General features: G+C 43.3%; 1 protein-coding gene across 1 annotated transcript in view; it reads left to right on the top strand.

Moving 5' to 3' along the window:
- LOC126251646 (tyrosine decarboxylase-like) overlaps window positions 1–7,447 on the top strand; it is a 176,991-nt gene extending 169,544 nt beyond the window's left edge. Inside the window, exon 9 of the mRNA XM_049952199.1 lies at window positions 7,205–7,447. Coding sequence (XP_049808156.1) covers window positions 7,205–7,444 — 240 coding nt within the window. The 3' untranslated portion in view covers window positions 7,445–7,447. The remainder of the gene's footprint in view (window positions 1–7,204) is intronic.
- Window positions 7,448–16,343: the final 8,896 nt, after the last annotated feature.

Genomic DNA, 16,343 nt, shown 5'->3' with positions numbered 1-16,343 from the left:
GTCCCCTTCGTGTTATTCGAGAGGAGCGGGATATGCGTTTCACCCCCTCCCTTCTCTCACAAGTATTAATGGTTGGACGAACGTCCAGCACAGTGGTAATTTTGTTTAAGGGCCACTGATTAGAGTTGTAATTAGAGCTCAGAGAATAAAGATAGGTAAACGAATATCATCTTGTCCTCATAACGTAAAACAATTAAAGCAATAGCTGATATATTCTGCATCACAGATCATTTAGGAAGTCGGCAGCAGCTCGCGCCCGTCTCACAGCTCTGACTGGTCTGGCACTGCAGTCATGTGACCTTAATCCCATCTTCTGTGCCCAAGAACCTTCCTCGTGAATCAGTCTGTCTATTAGTGAAAACCATATCAAAATCCTCACAGTAGCGCCTGAGATTAGCCTTTATATAGAGACAGGAAGACGAAGCAGGGGGCTTTGAATTATAAGCATATTTCAGAAATTTAAGTGGAATACAGTGTGTACATAAAGTTCGACAACACTTTCAATTATTTATTGCACAAGAACTAAATATTGTACAGTTGCCATACATATTGCATTTTGAAGAGAAACTCTGAAAGTTTTTTTTAAAAATATTCGATATGCGAACCATGAGTGACCCAGTAGACGTCAGTACCCGTCCCAGCATGGCATCGTCGTCTGTGGCAGTCGCTTCCCGTATTCTCTCCCGGAGCTCTGCTACATCACGTGGTAGAGGCGGTACCTACACCAGATCTTTAATGTGTCCCCACAGAAAATAGTCAAACGGAGTGAGGTCTGGTGATTGGGGAGGCCATTTCATGAAACTACTCCTTCTACAGCACGGTCGATCCATCGATGCGGCAGCTCCGTGTTCAGGTACCCACGAATTTGTTGTGCCCGTGGTAAATGGCCATACTTGTTGGTGGCTTCTTACCGTACTTCGTTCTAAACATTCGTTGAACAGCTATAGCACACGAACCCCAACACACAGAAAGCTCGCTCCGCACCTGAGCTCGTCATGTTGGCGACTAGCGCTGACTACCGGCAAATTACCAAACTACGCTGTGGCGGTACACATGAAAAAAACTTTCAGGGCTTCTCTTCAAAATGACATATGTATGATATCTTTATAATGTTTGGTTCTCACGCAATAAATAATTGAAAGTATTCCCAGACTTTATGTACACCCTGTATTAATAAATTATGCACACAAGCCTTGCTCATGAATCAGTCTACATAACAGTGAAAACTGTATCAAAATCACTACAGTAGTTACAGAGATTCAAATCCATATACAGACAGAAAAATGTTATGAAGAACTTTAATTTATATACTGGATGATTCGGCTGCTCCTACCTATGGGTTTTATGCAACCCACAATGCCTTCAATAGCCACCCATGAGACATTCATATTCTCTCGCTAGCCATGTGCAAACTATAAGTCCTACAGAAAAATGAACGGGACGTTTTGTGGGAAATTTAACTTACGGTAGTTAAATTTTGCACTGGTATACGTTGTCACTGGAAGCCGCAGTTTTCGAGTTATTCAAGAAAAACGCATTTGAAGGTCGCTTTTGTAAGATTTTCATGAATAATTCAACATCTACAATCTCTAGCAAAAACGGATCCCAGTATGAAATTTAACTACATTAAATGTCTTAGAAAAAGGTCCTGTTCATTTTTTTCTGTAGGGCTAATAGTCTGCATGTAGCGACGGAGAGAGTATGAAAATCAAGCACGGTATTTGAGGACATAGCGAGTTGCATACATAGATGGATAGAAGAGGAAGCAGTCACACTCAAACGAGACAGATGGGAGAGAGAAAGAAATCTTATTATTATTTCAAAAGTGATCGCCATAATTGTTAATACATTTATCGCACCCTGCGACAAGACGATCAGTAGCTTCAAGGAAAAATGTTTGTAAACTTGCAGATGCTGTTGCACTGAAAATTGTTTGTTATTGCCTACTAAACCATGATTATACCCACGCTTACACCTCTTTGTCCGAAGTAAATCGATGGCCACGAACGTCTTTCTTCAGGGCTCCAGAAATATGGAAATCGCTTGGGTAGAATCTGGGACTGAGTGTAGCATGTTTAAGGGCAACCAAGAGAAGCTTCTGCAGCATAGTCAAATTAACCTTGGTGACATGTGGGACTGCGTGATGAAGCATCATGACGACCCCTTACAGACAGCAATAGTTACTAATATTGTCATATAGTCTTGATTTTCTCCTCCTGTTCTCAGTAGGCGGTATTACATGATTCTCAGGAAACGTAGAGACCGGCGTTTTTAGGACCACTTCCACGAATTGAATTTGGCGGTAGTGCCAACGTCTGAATAACATGAATAAATCCAATGTCTTCGATATATGGACACACGAAGGATACAAACATTACGTAAAGCAATTTCTTGCTAGATAACCTCAAATGGAACCACCTATTGTTTTCCAATTAACACACCGATAAGCCTGATATTTGGGAAACACTGACAGGCTTAACTATTAAAAATTTTTCAAACTGATATGCTTTCTTCCATCGAGGAGACATTTCTCCCAGATAATTTCAGTTAACTACATCATCCACGCATTAGAAAGACGTTGGACAAAATACAAAGACCTCATACTTAACTACATCGAAAAATAAGTAAATACAATTGTTTAGTGGCAGAACGAGACATTTTTATACCCTTACGTATATTCGCATGTTTGTAAACTCTGTGACTCGTTCGTTGTTACAAAGGTGTATGAGGGCACTAATATAGAGGTATTTGGAATGACGAATAGAAAACTTTATCAAAGAAATTAACTGGTAGAGAAAAACTACATAAATACGAAGAAAAACATTGTGTTAACATCTTTCGATGTGAGATGAACAGATGAACAGACAACGAAAGGTCATTACACTGCTGTGAAAACTTTCAGTAGTTGCTACCTCTCTCATTTCTAATTTTGAAGAAGACTGTTGTTTTGGTAGACACAAGGGAGAGCAAGAGCAACAACAAAAGCATAAATAAACCACTGAATAGTGGTCGACCGTAATATACAACATCGATGATCCAAAACATATTTATAGATTAGGCTAAATTTTCGTGGCACCTTGGAGACGTTAACTTACAATATGATTGGATTTTCATTTGCGCCTAAAAACAAAGAGACTGGAAGTGACAACATGCAGCTATATATATATATATATATATATATATATATATATATATATATATATATATATATATATATATATATATCCCTGCTAAGAAATATTACGCTGTTCCTTTTGCACCAAAATGACAAGTACTAAAGCTGGAAGTTTATGGTCCAGCAAGAACGCAGTTTCTGTACGTCGTAAAATCTTTCATTCATTTTTACGACACAAAACCGGAAATTAGCACTCCTACTAACTCGACGAGCACACTGCGGAGCTTGTTCGGTGAAGCTGACTGCCAAGGGTGAGCAGCGTCGCGTCTTCAGAGGTATAAGACGGGATCTCACAAATGCGTAGGATCAGTCACTTATTACGTTTACTTAGGGGTCACGTTTACCGTTTGCATTAAAGGAGGCTTTGAAGACATCAAGACGATATTAGTCAAAGGGGTGAGTATTGTCAATGTTCATAACTCATTTCTTTTGTCGAGGTCCTGAAATATCGTTAAATTAATTTTAGAGGGAACTACGCATGCTACTTCTTTATCCGAATAAGTATCCTTCCGAAGCTCGACCTACATAGTTCCGTTTGAAAGTACGCGTATGTTATTGCATCACCATCTCGATAAAAAAGGTATAATGAAAACCACACAGCAAAACAATACTTTTCTTTTCTTGACAAAAAGCTAATATCATCTTTTAAGAGTTCTAGAATTGTGCACATAGTACATAGTACCAATCCAAAAATGATCAGATTGTTAGATTGATAGATATAACAGTTTCAAATACTGCTTAAATACGAGGGTTGACTGAAAAGTAATGCCTCCACTTTCGTAACTCTTCAACAGTTGGCAGCATTGGTATGCGGCGGTACTGGCTTGTTCCGTAGCCTCTTCTCTACCGCTCCAGTTGACAGGAAGCCTTAGCATTGAACGGTTGTGTTGTTACAGTGTTAAGTATGAAACCCTGCGCAGACGGTCGGTCAATGCGATTTAAGCAACGTGCAGTCATTGAATTCTTGACAGCAGAAGGTGTCACCACAAGGGAGATTCATCAGAGAATGAAAGCAGTTTATGGTGATTGTGTTGATGTGAGTACTATGCGCCGTTGGGCGAGTAAGTTTAAAGATGTTGAGGCGGGAAAATCTGACCTGCGTGACTAACAAAGAGTTGGGCTTCCTGTGACAGCAACCATTGAGTTTCACAAGCAAAATGTTGACAACTGATTCAGGACGATCCTCGTATCACTCAGAGACAAATTGCAAGCATAATCGGCATTTCACAAGAACGTATGGGTCACATTATTGCTTTGCATGGCTATCGGAAGATCTGTGCACAATGGATACCCTGATGCTGACTCCTGAAATGGAAGCGCACGGACATGAAATTTACCAGGAACTCCTCTCGCATTACGAGAATGAAGAAGACGCCTTACTCCATTCAGTTGTGACAAGAGACGAAACATGGGTTCACCTTTACGACCCGAAGATAAAACGCCAGTCTACGGAATATCGACACAAAGACTCGCCCCAGAAAAAGAAATTAAAGACGCTGCCCTCAGCTGGAAAAGTCATGGCCACAGTATTCTGCGACGCAGATGATATTGTCCATGTTGATTTCCTTGATCGTGGAACAACAATAAATTCAGAGCGTTACACCAAAACTCTGCGAACTATTAAACGATGGTTGACAAGGATCCGAAAGGAAAATGGAAATGTTTTCCTGCAGCACGACAATGCCAAACCACACACTTCACGTGCCACCACAGCAGAACTTCAGAGACTGAATCTCACCACTGTACGGCATCCTCAGTGCAGTCCAGATTTAGCACCGTCTGACTTCCATCTGTTCCCGATGATGAAAGACGATCTGCGGGGACATCATTATGCTTCTGACGAGGACGTTGAGAAATCTGTGAGGCTGTGGTTGAGGAAACAGAGTGTCGACTTCTTCCGTGATGGCTTCAGAAAACTTGTTCATCGATGGGAGAAATGTATCCAATTGGCTGGTGATTATGTGGAAAAGTGAAGATCACATTCTAAGGATTATTTCTGTATTTTATTTATTAAAATATTTATTAAAATATCCCCATCCAAACCCAATTAACTAAGGTGGAGGCAGTACTTTTCGTTCAACCCTTGCAGCAAATGCAGCTTTGAATGCTATTACTGTGAAATACAATCATGAGACATTATGCATAAGTCTGGAAATGTTGCAGGTTGCAGACGAAACAAGTTGCGTAACAAACTCTGAATCAAAGGAATAGGAGTGAACACGATAAAATGTGCAAAATCGACCATGACTTGCACTCAGCTTCAAGAGGACTACAATTGTTGCAGGGTGTTTGCTTTGAGACGTTTCACGCCATACGTCCGAACGGCCATCTGAACCATGGCACATAAAACGTGATCCATCTGTAAAGACCACATCTCGCCACTCAGTGTATGTCCAGTTGCGTTCGTCGCCGATGAACAGCAGTGAGCCGGACGCGGTGGCCGAGCGGTTCTAGGCGCTACAGTCTGGAACCACGCGACCGCTACGGTCGCAGGTTCGACTCCTGCCTCGGGCATGGTTGTGTGTGATGTCCTTAGGTTAGTTAGGTTTAAGTAGTTCTAAGTTCTAGGGGACTGATGACCTCAGAAGTTAAGTCCCATAGTGCTCAGAGCCATTTAAACCATTTGAACAGCAGTCAGCAGAAGCAGACGCCGGCAGTGGAGGCCCATACACAGCAGCGGTCGCTGAACTGTTATTGAGGAGACACTGTTGGTAGCCCCTTCGTTTGTCTCGGCAGTCAGCTGCTCAGTAGTTCCACGTCTATTCGCCTGTGCCCATCTCTGCAGCCATCGTTCACGCCTGTCATCTATGACCGATGGTGCACCATAATTACCTTGGCGCCAGTTTTGGATAGCGCTACTTTGCCATGCACAGTATACCACAGCGGCAAGTGAACAAACTTGCTTCCACCCTTGGCCCGAAAGTCAATGATCATGCCCTTAGTCGGCCGTTGTGACCGAGCGGTTCTAGGCGCTTCAGTCCGAAATCGCGCTGCTGCTACGGTCGCAGGTTCTAATCCTGCCTCGGGAGGACGACGGTTCAATCCCGCGTCCGGCCATCCTGATTTAGGTTTTCCGTGATTTCCCTAAATCGTTCCAGGCAAATGCTGGGATGGTTCCTTTGAAAGGGCACGGCCGACTTCCTTCCCTAATCCGATGAGACCGATGACCTCGACGTTTGGTCTCTTCCCCCAAACAATCCAATCCAATCCAATCCTGCCTCTGGCATGGATGTGTGTGATGTCCTTAGTTAGGTTTTAGTAGTTCTAAGTCTGATGGCTTCAAATGTTAAGTCCCATAGTGCTAAGAGCCATTTGAACCATTTGAACTTGCCCTTTTGGGGGTAGGATAAACCGCTTCGTTTCAGCATTAGAATAACGACTGCACTATTTCCCGCGCCCCCGACAGGCTTTGTATACCCTCCACTGCCAGTGCTGCCACCTCCCGCGTGTGAGTGGCTCTTCCTAAATGACGTCGCACTTAGGCGGTGGTCACATTAGTATGATTGGACCGTGTATAATCTCCGGATACGTGAACAAGCAACATACTTCTGGCGTCGTGGTGAACTTCTAGTTGCCGGCGGATGTGACCGAGCGGTTCTAGGCGCTTCAGTCTGGAACCGCGCGACCACTACGGTCGCAGGTTCGAATCCTGCCCCGGGCATGGATGTGTGTGATGTCCTTAGGTTAGTTAGGTTTAAGTAGTTCTAAGTTCTAGGGGACTGATGACCTCAGATGTTAAGTCCCATAGTGCTCAGAGCCATTTGAACCATTTGAACCTTTTTTTTTTTTTTTTGAACTTCTAGTTTTCATGTGTAAGTTAATGTATACGCCAAATATCAGCCTTCATTCATGTAAAAGATAGTCTTGTGAAACGGGGCGAAACTTTTGAGACATCATACAATTTTAAATGGGGTAAAGGAAAAGTCCCAACAGGAAATTACTGAACTGGCTCTTAATCTCGAGTAGTAAGCGAGTTACTGAATGTGCTTACCGCCCACCATGAAGCTGATGGGTTTGGTTTTGTTGCAGCCGGAACCAGTGGACGAGGTGTTGGACCTGGAGGACCGCAAGAAGCGCGAGACGCTGGCGTACAAGCGCTCCTTCTTCGTGCGGATGGTGAGCGACCCCAAGCTGTACAACCCCAAGATCGCCAAGAGCCTGCCCGGCAAGCGGCACCGCCACCTCAGCGACCGCGGCGCCACCGTCGACAACGGCGTCTCCATCAACGCGCCGCCCCAGTACGTGCGCAGGCTGCCCTCGCTGCCCTAGCAAAGCCAGCCGCCGCTCGCCGCGGCCCACGAGCAGAGTCAGCACCGACAGCGCGGCAGGGTCACGAGACACCTGGCATATCGCGCGCCCTGCGGGACGGGCAATCGTCAACTCAAACACAGCATTCTTCTCATCCTTATGGACAGTACCATCGGCGCGCAGCTGCTACCATACGGCCTTCTATGTCATAGTCGTCGTGCTAATAATATTTATGTGATCCTTTCTCCAGGACCTTTATCATTTATTTAAAACCGCACCCTGTAATTTCTTACCAGACTCCGTGGCAAATGGATGGAGGTGTTTTTGGATTTAGGGCCCTTAACGGCATTGTCATTAGCGCCCTTACTGGTCACCAATATTCAAATTTCGTTGTCTGAGGTATACCTGTTCACACAAGCAAATTTTCCGTGACGATTCTGCAAAAACATATGTTAGCAAATTTCTTTAGAATGTCTGGTTTTGTCGACACAAACATGTGGTTTGCAGGTATTAATATCAGACAATCATTTGGTAAAACGTCTTTATGACACAATCTGTTATCTGCATGGTTAGCTACTCAAACAAGAAAAACAGCGATCGATGCATCTATTCGTAGCTCAGTGACTTCCTCTCACAACGCTGTAGGTAAGAGGTCGCACACGTTACAATTTTTTAAACGCACATTACACTAAAGCCATTCTCAGGTAAGATGGCGAACGCGTCTTCAGCCAAGCTAACGGCTGCCCACACTTCAGCATATGAAACACATGTAGTTAAAATACTCGTTGAGCATAAAGTCTTTATCTGATTACAAACATTTCTAAGGAATATACATCTACCTGGTTTGTTTCAAATGAGGCTCAGATCATAAAGTTTCTTATGGATGTACAACACGTACTCTTTTTGTTGCCCATAGATCGTCTAAGTAATACTCGATTTCTCTCGATGTCTCGAACATTTCTACCGTCACCACTTCCACACCGTCTGGTATTAGTGCCGTAAGAATTCTGCGCAGAATCGGAGAGGAAATAAATATGTGGGAAACGCTGACAAGGAGAAGGGACAGGATGATAGAACATCTGTTAAGACATCAGGGAATGACTTCCATAGTACTGTAGGGAGCTGTAGAAGGCAAAAACTGTAGAGGATGACAGAGACTGGAAAACATCCAGCAAATAACTGAGGACGTAGGTTGCAAGTCCTACTACACCGGGATGAAGAGTTCGGCACAGGAGAGGAATTCGTGCCGTGTAGCGACAAACCAGTCAGAAGACTGACGACTCAAAAAAAATAAAATAAAAATTGCGCATCAGGAACTGGATATTTAACGCAACCCCGCAAAAAACCATGAGAGGTGATGTCTGGTGAATGTGGCTGCCGTGATGTTGGACCGTTTCTACTGATCCAGCTGTCCGCAAATGTTTCATCCAAGAACTAGTGAGCAGGTAACCTCGTGATTGGCGGCGCACCATATTGTTGAAACACTACTCAAGGCTGAGAATTCTTTAACGGTGGTGCAACGTTAAGTTCCAGCATGCCCAGGGTAACTGTTGCAGTAATATAGGCTCTGTCAAAAAGGAAAGAATGGTTCAATAATTATGTTGTGCATTAAGTGCACCATACGTTCACTGTCAGGCTGCCCCTTATGGTGATAAGGTGTGGCTTCTCCGATTCCCAGATCCAAACATTATAAAAAGTTGCTTCGTCGGAGAAACAAACTTTGTTATGGTAGTCATTGTCTGCATCGATTTGTTTCAGATACTCCCAGAAACTTCTGCATGCCTTGGCATACCATCTGGTTGCAAAGCTTACCGGAATTGCTGTTTATGTGTGTGGAAATGCAGATGTTTTGTAAAATCTTTACTACAGTGCTCTGTCATATGTCTGTTTCTCTGGAACCGCGAGGCGTCGATTTCTGCGGACTGCGCTGAAATGCTGCGTGCGTGGTATAAACAAAGCCGTCACTCACACCAGGTCTGACACTTCTTGCCATCTCACCAACACTGCCAGTCTCTAAGCTTTCCATAGCATTCTTCGATGTTCTTCACATCTAGCGAGTATCGTTCATAGGCACTTCGGAACTGTCGCTGAACTGTAATAGGCGACCGTGTTTCATGAAACCACAAAAAACATTGCGCTCTCTCCTGCATAGACGCCATTGTGACAGCAGCACTCATAAATGACGCAATCATTCACAAGATAGAAAAGAAATCAGATTCTGCTAGAGTAGGTGTAGAACATTATCTATCCATCAGTTACGCTACCGTTTCCAAAAAGCTGCATAGACATGTCGAAGTGTACCCATAGAAAACTCTATTAGTTTAGTTACCACTTACAGCAAACTGCATAGCTCTGTATCTAGCATAGTTGCTTAGAAATAAATTTTTGTCGTCATGGAGAGCACTTACGCTCACCCTGTATGTTGTGCCGGAAGTGGTATTCAGCAGACTTCACATATTAAAAGGTCATGTATTTATACATTAATGCTCACGTCAGTCAACAGAACAAAATCTTGCTTAATCTCCAGATTTATCAGTTTGCAGGCACGCCAAAGTTGTTTTCCCAACGATGTTTCGACATATAACACAGCTGTCTTATTGTCAGGTGTGTCTAGCACATCTCGTGTACTCATTATCTGGATTTTACCCAAGTTGTGAAACTCACAGGTTTCGCACTTGCCTAATACATCAGCGATTGTTACCCAAACAATTTGAATGCCAATTTAGTTAAACCGAAGCCTCTATCACAGTTTGTTAAATTACCTGACATCATAACCTCTTTTAGAATACTGTGCTAGGTGTTTGGTGTAAGTACCGCAACGCTGAAATTTTCGTATTTCATTTTATTCTCAAAGACGAGGTAATACTCGGCGATCGCACATTTAGCTGGTTACCTGAGTCGGATTCTTTCAGCTATGTTTCACAGTTGTCATACACACACCAAAGAAAATTTTGTATCACCTTGGTTCCAAGAGTACCGGAACCTGACCAGAAAATTGGATTATAGATCAACAGAAAAGTCTTTTCCGCACTTTTTATTGCTTATGAAAACCACACATTTCACGTTGTACCACCATACAGCGAGACCTTCAGAGATTGTCGTCCAGACTGCTGTATACATCGGTGCCTCTAACACCCAGTAGCGCGTCCTCTTGCATTGATGCGTGCCTGTATTCGTCGTGACATACTATCCACAAGTTTATAAAGGCACCGTTGGTCCAGATTGTCCCACTCCTCAGCGGCGATTCGCAGTAGATCCCTCAGAGTGGTTGGTGGGTCACATAGTACATAAACTGCCCTTTTCAATCTATCCCAGGCATATTCGATAGGGTTCATTTCTGGAGAACATGCTGGCCACTCTAGTCGAGCGATGTCTTCAACCTGAAGGAAGTCATTCACAAGATGTGCACGATGGGGGCGCGAATTGTCGTCCGTGAAGAGCAATGCCTCGCCAATATGCTGCCGAGATGGTTGCACTATGGGTCGGAGGATGGCATTCACGTATCGTACAACCGTTTCGACGCCTTCCATGACCACTAGCGGCGTACGTCAGCCCCACATAGTCCCACCCCAAAACAACAAGGAACATCCAGCTTGCTGCGCTCGCTGGACAGTGTGTCTAAGGCGTTCAGCCTGACTGGGTTTCCTCCGTCTACGGCGATTGCCTGGTTGAAGGCATATGCGACACTCATCGATGAAGAGAATGTGACGCCAATCCTGAGCGGTCCATTCGGCATGTTGCTAGGCCCAGCTATACCACGCTGCGTGGTGTCGTGGTTGCAAAGATCGACCTCGCCATGGACGTCGGGAGTGAAGTTGCGCGTCATGCAGCCTATCGCGCACAGTTTGAGTCGTAACACGACGTCCTGTGGCTTCACGAAAAGCATTATTCAACATGGTGGCGTTGCTTTCAGGGTTCCTCCGAGCCATAATCCGTAAGTAGCAATCATCTACTGCAGTAGTAGCTCCTGGACGGGCTGAGCGAGGCATCTCATCGACAGTTCCTGTCTCTCTGTGTCTCCTCCATGTCCGAACAACATCGCTTTGCTTCATTCCGAGACGCCTAGACACTTCCGTTGTTGAGAGCCCTTCCTGGCACAAAGTAACAATACAGACGCGATCGAACCGAGGTACTGATCGTCAGACAACACGAGTCGTGTACCTCCTTCCTGGTGGAATGACTGGAACTGATGGTCTGTCGGACCCCCTCCGTCTAATAGGCGCTGCTCACGCATGGTTGTTTGCATCTTTGGGCGGTTATAGTGACATCACTGAACAGTCAAAGGGACTACGTCTGTGATATAATATCCAAAGTCAACGTCTATCTTCAGTAGTTCTGGGAACCGGGGTGATGTAAAAGTGTTTTTGATGTGTGTATTTTTTACAACATAGGACATAATACGTTAAAATGGAATGGTGTATGCATCTGTTTTCTGGAGGACGAAAATGGTAACAACAACTCAGCTGCGACATCTGTAATCTTTATATTACCATTTCCAGCGAACGTCGAACATCATACAATCTAGCTTGACAAAGAGAGCAATGTCGCACTGACTCCTGTTCTAGCCAATTTTTATAATGATTGGATGAGAGATGCGTTGTCTAACACAATGAAACCTACTTTGTGATATTATCAACAGAAGATATTTCCAAGAAATATGAGAAACATTCACATAAGCAGACAGATACATTTTGCACTTCTTCTAACCTGATCATTTTCATAATTTATGCGTTATGTGAAAATTTTAGTTTAGATGCGACTTACCCCCATATCCACTAGTAAGGGGCCAGTCCACTTGGAATATCCAGCTCGAGTCTCTGCAATGGAATATGTTTTCATCACTGCCAAGTTTGAATGGTTGCGTTTAGTTGCAGATCAAGAGACTGTACTACAGACTGCCGGGGACTCGTTAGGTAAGCCATTTGCTCGGACCCCGTGCCAATGGTGTGTATACTCGAGACCGCGTCACCGGCAGTTAGCGTCACGGTGGCGGGTGTCTACCACGCTGGAACGCCCATCTGGTGGTGGCGGATAGCGACCCTCTGACCCCTGGGCAGGAACGGCGCTGCTGCTGGAAATGACTCGGGATGACCAGCCGTGCTGTAGCAGTAATTCCAGGGAGGGAGGGAGAGACTAAGCGCGCAGAGCCGTTGCTCTGCCATAGCGTTGATCCATTGACGCCTGCTGGCAGATCATGTGGCGGCCCAGCCCGGCACAGCCCCGTCATCCTGGTTGAGCTTTGAGACTAAGATAATTGTATTACAAAAATGGGCAGTTCTAACAGTCAGCAGCGGTAAGGTTGTTGTACAAGTGTGCCACTACCAGTCACGTATGTTAAAACACTAACTGCCACTGTCAGCGTGCAAATCTGCATTGCCTCTTGCTGCAGTACCGCTGGGTTCGCTGTATCAGCAGGCTAACCTACCTCGCAACGCTGCGCTGGCCTTGTTGAACTATTGTTGTTGTTGTTCTGGTCTTCAGTCCTGAGACTGGTTTGATGCAGCTCGCCATGCTACTCTATCCTGTGCAAGCTTCTTCATCTCCCAGTACCAACTGCAACCTACATCCTCCGGAATCTGTTTAATGTATTCATCTCTTGGTCTCCCTCTACGAGTTTCACCCTCCACGCTGTCCTCCAATACTAAATTGGTGATTCCTTGATGCCTCAGAACATGTCCTACCAACCGATCCCTTCTTCTAGTCAAGTTGTGCCACAAACCCCTCTTCTCCCCAATTCTATTCAATACCTCCTCATTAGTTATGTGATCTACCCATCTAGTCTTCAGCATTCTTCTGTAGTACCATATTTCGAAAGCTTCTATTCTCTTCTTGTCCAAACTATTTACCGTCCATGTTTCACTTCCATACATGGCTACACTCCATACAAATACTTTCAGAAACGACATCCTGACACTCAAATCTATACTCGATGTTAACAAATTTCTCTTCTTCAGAAACGCTTTCCTTGCCATTGCCAGTCTACATTTTATATCCTCTCTACTTTGACCGTCATCAGTTATTTTGCTCCCCAAATAGCAAAACTCCTTTACCACTTTAAGTGTCTCATTTCCTAATCTAGTTCCCTCAGCATCACCCGACTTAATTCGACTACATTCCATTATCCTCGTTTTGCTTTTGTTGATGTTCATCTTATATCCTCCTTTCAAGACACTGTCCATTCCGTTCAACTGCTCTTCCAAGTCCTTTGCTGTCTCTCACAGAATTACAATGTCATCAGCGAACCTCAAAGTTTTTATTTCTTCTCAATGGATTTTAATACCTACTCCGAATTTTTCTTTTGTTTCCTTTACTGCTTGCTCAATATACAGATTGAATAACATCGGGGAGAGGCTACAACCCTGTCTCACTCCCTTCCCAAGCACTGCTTCCCTTTCATGTCCCTCGACGCTTATAACTGCCATCTGGTTTCTGTACAAATTGTAAATAGCCTTTCACTCCCTGTATTTTACCCCTGCCACTTTAAGAATGTGAAAAAGAGTATTCCAGTCAACATTGACAAAAGCTTTCTCCAAGTCTACAAATGCTAGAAACGCAGGTTTGCCTTCCCTTAATCTATTTTCTAAGATAAGTCTTAGGGTCAGTATTGCCTCACGTGTTGCAACATTTGTATGGAATCCAAACTGATCCTCCCCGAGGTCGGCTTCTACCAGTTTTTCCATTCGTCTGTAAAGAATTCGAGTTAGTATCTTGCAGCTGTGACTTATTAAACTGATAGTTCGGTAATTTTCCCATCTGTCAACACCTGCTTTCTTTGGGATTGGAATTATTATATTCTTCTTGAAGTCTGAGGGTATTTCGCCTGTCTCATACATCTTGCTCACCAGATGGTGGAGTTTTATCAGGACTGCCTCTCCCAAGGCTATCAGTAGTTCTAATGGAATGTTGTCTACTCCTGGGGCCTTGTTTCGACTCAGGTCTTTCAGTGCTCTGTCAAACTCTTCACGCAGTATCATATCTCCCATTACATCTTCACCTACATCCCCTTCCATTTCCATAGTATTGTCCTCAAGTACATCGCCCTTGTGTAGACCCTCTATATACTCCTTCCACCTTTCTGCTTTCCCTTCTTTAACTATTATAGTGCTCGCCCTCAGTCAGTGCTACTGCAACACGCTGCTGAAGCTCACACTAATATTTCCATACATTGTCGTTACCCTAGAATACTGCGCGAGCGCTCTTCACTATTCTCGCCAGAGAACCTACCGAGGAAAACTAGGTAGGCCTCTCAAATTTTATAACGATATTTACTTATGTATCGTGTAAGAACCCACTTCCACAGCAAATATCGCTAACAACACAACCACAAAAAGTACGCTTTGCCAGCACTCATCATTGGCCTCCACAAGACACAGTCACATCCTTGACACTGCATAATAGTTTGGAGGAAGACAACGGCAATGTTGTCCACTGCGTATAATTGAAGCTAAAACTGATAGTAAATAACGTTCATGAATGACCTATGGACTTCTTTGACATTAGTGTTGCAGTCTACGTAAACGAGACGCCCAAGAGGACAGGATCTGTAATTTGTGTATTTACGAGTTCTCAATAAGGATCCTCGTGTTAAAAAGTGAGCAATATGTGAGACAATAACCAGTATGGAAAAGTAACGACTTCGCGGAATGTAGATTACATACTGTTTTTGAATCATGGTTGAAATTATAACTGATCACAAAACTTTCCAAAATCACGTAAAATAATTTTTTTAATTGGCACCAGAAATATTATGAGGAATAAGACAGATTTCCAATTAGAAAGATTACATTTAATGAACCGTGCCTTGAAAATAACGAAATAAAGTATTGGGTCAGTCTATTATAAAAATTTATTCACAAAGAAGAGCAGAAATTAAAGAGAGAAAATGTCGCGACGAAACAGGATTTGGTAATTTCTTCGTACCTATAATAACGAAGAAAATGTGAGGAATAAAACAAAACGGTATAATCACCAGCGAAGTGACTTTGTAAGAACTAACATCGTAAATATTCGAAGAAAAACAGTAATTAAGAGATGATGTAGTGCAATATATGCAGAAAGTGATTTCAGCTACACTTTTCATGACTGATTTGTAGACATACCTGCGAGTGCAAACTAGTAACATCGACACTGTTCTGGCATTTTTTGAAGAAGACTCTAAAGGACGAGCAGTTAGCAAGAAAACCAACAACAACTTTCGAAAATTTCAAAATTCATTGTCTGCCCGACTTGCCTTCAATGTCTATCGTCAACTCAGCGATTTACTCAAAAGTGAAATAATTTAAGGAAGGCAGGAAGAAATGAAATGAGGGTTTTATGCTTTGCCATAAAATAATAAAAAACACTTAATGTGAGATTTTCTTTACATCTTTATCTCGCATCTCATAAGATACTGCGCTGTAGGCTTTACAGTTTACTTCTTTCAGGACCATAGTCTTCAAAAACACTTAATGTGAGATTTTCTTTACATCTTTATCTCGCATCTCATAAGATAATGCGCTGTAGGCTTTACAGTTTACTTCTTTCAGGACCATAGTCTTCAAAAGCAGAAGGATATCTCTTTAGCTTGTATCACCTGACAGTCTGCAGATCGCCAGTGAGTATCTCATTCCTATGTGCTGAGAAGTTTCTTATGACTGCTTACATAAGACATTCCCGCTGACGAAGACCGTTACATAAACACGAGTAAATTACGTTACAACTGTCAAATATCACCATCTGCACATTAGTTTAGGATGAATACAGCTAACAATCCGTAGTGAAAAAGTTTACTCCTTATCTCAAGGCATGTTTACAAACAACTCATATGTGATAAAGTATAAATCTGCTAGTTCTTGGTAACTTCACTGTTTACACAATGCTGCATGCCTCTGCTTCTTACATAAGAATTAACAGGAGGAAATCAAAGAACGATGAAAACAAC

The sequence above is a fragment of the Schistocerca nitens genome, chromosome 4 (genome assembly GCF_023898315.1).
Source record: "Schistocerca nitens isolate TAMUIC-IGC-003100 chromosome 4, iqSchNite1.1, whole genome shotgun sequence".
Classification (NCBI taxonomy): domain Eukaryota; kingdom Metazoa; phylum Arthropoda; class Insecta; order Orthoptera; family Acrididae; genus Schistocerca; species Schistocerca nitens.
Note: the sequence above shows the minus strand (reverse complement) of the source record. Positions and strands in the feature narration are given on the sequence as shown.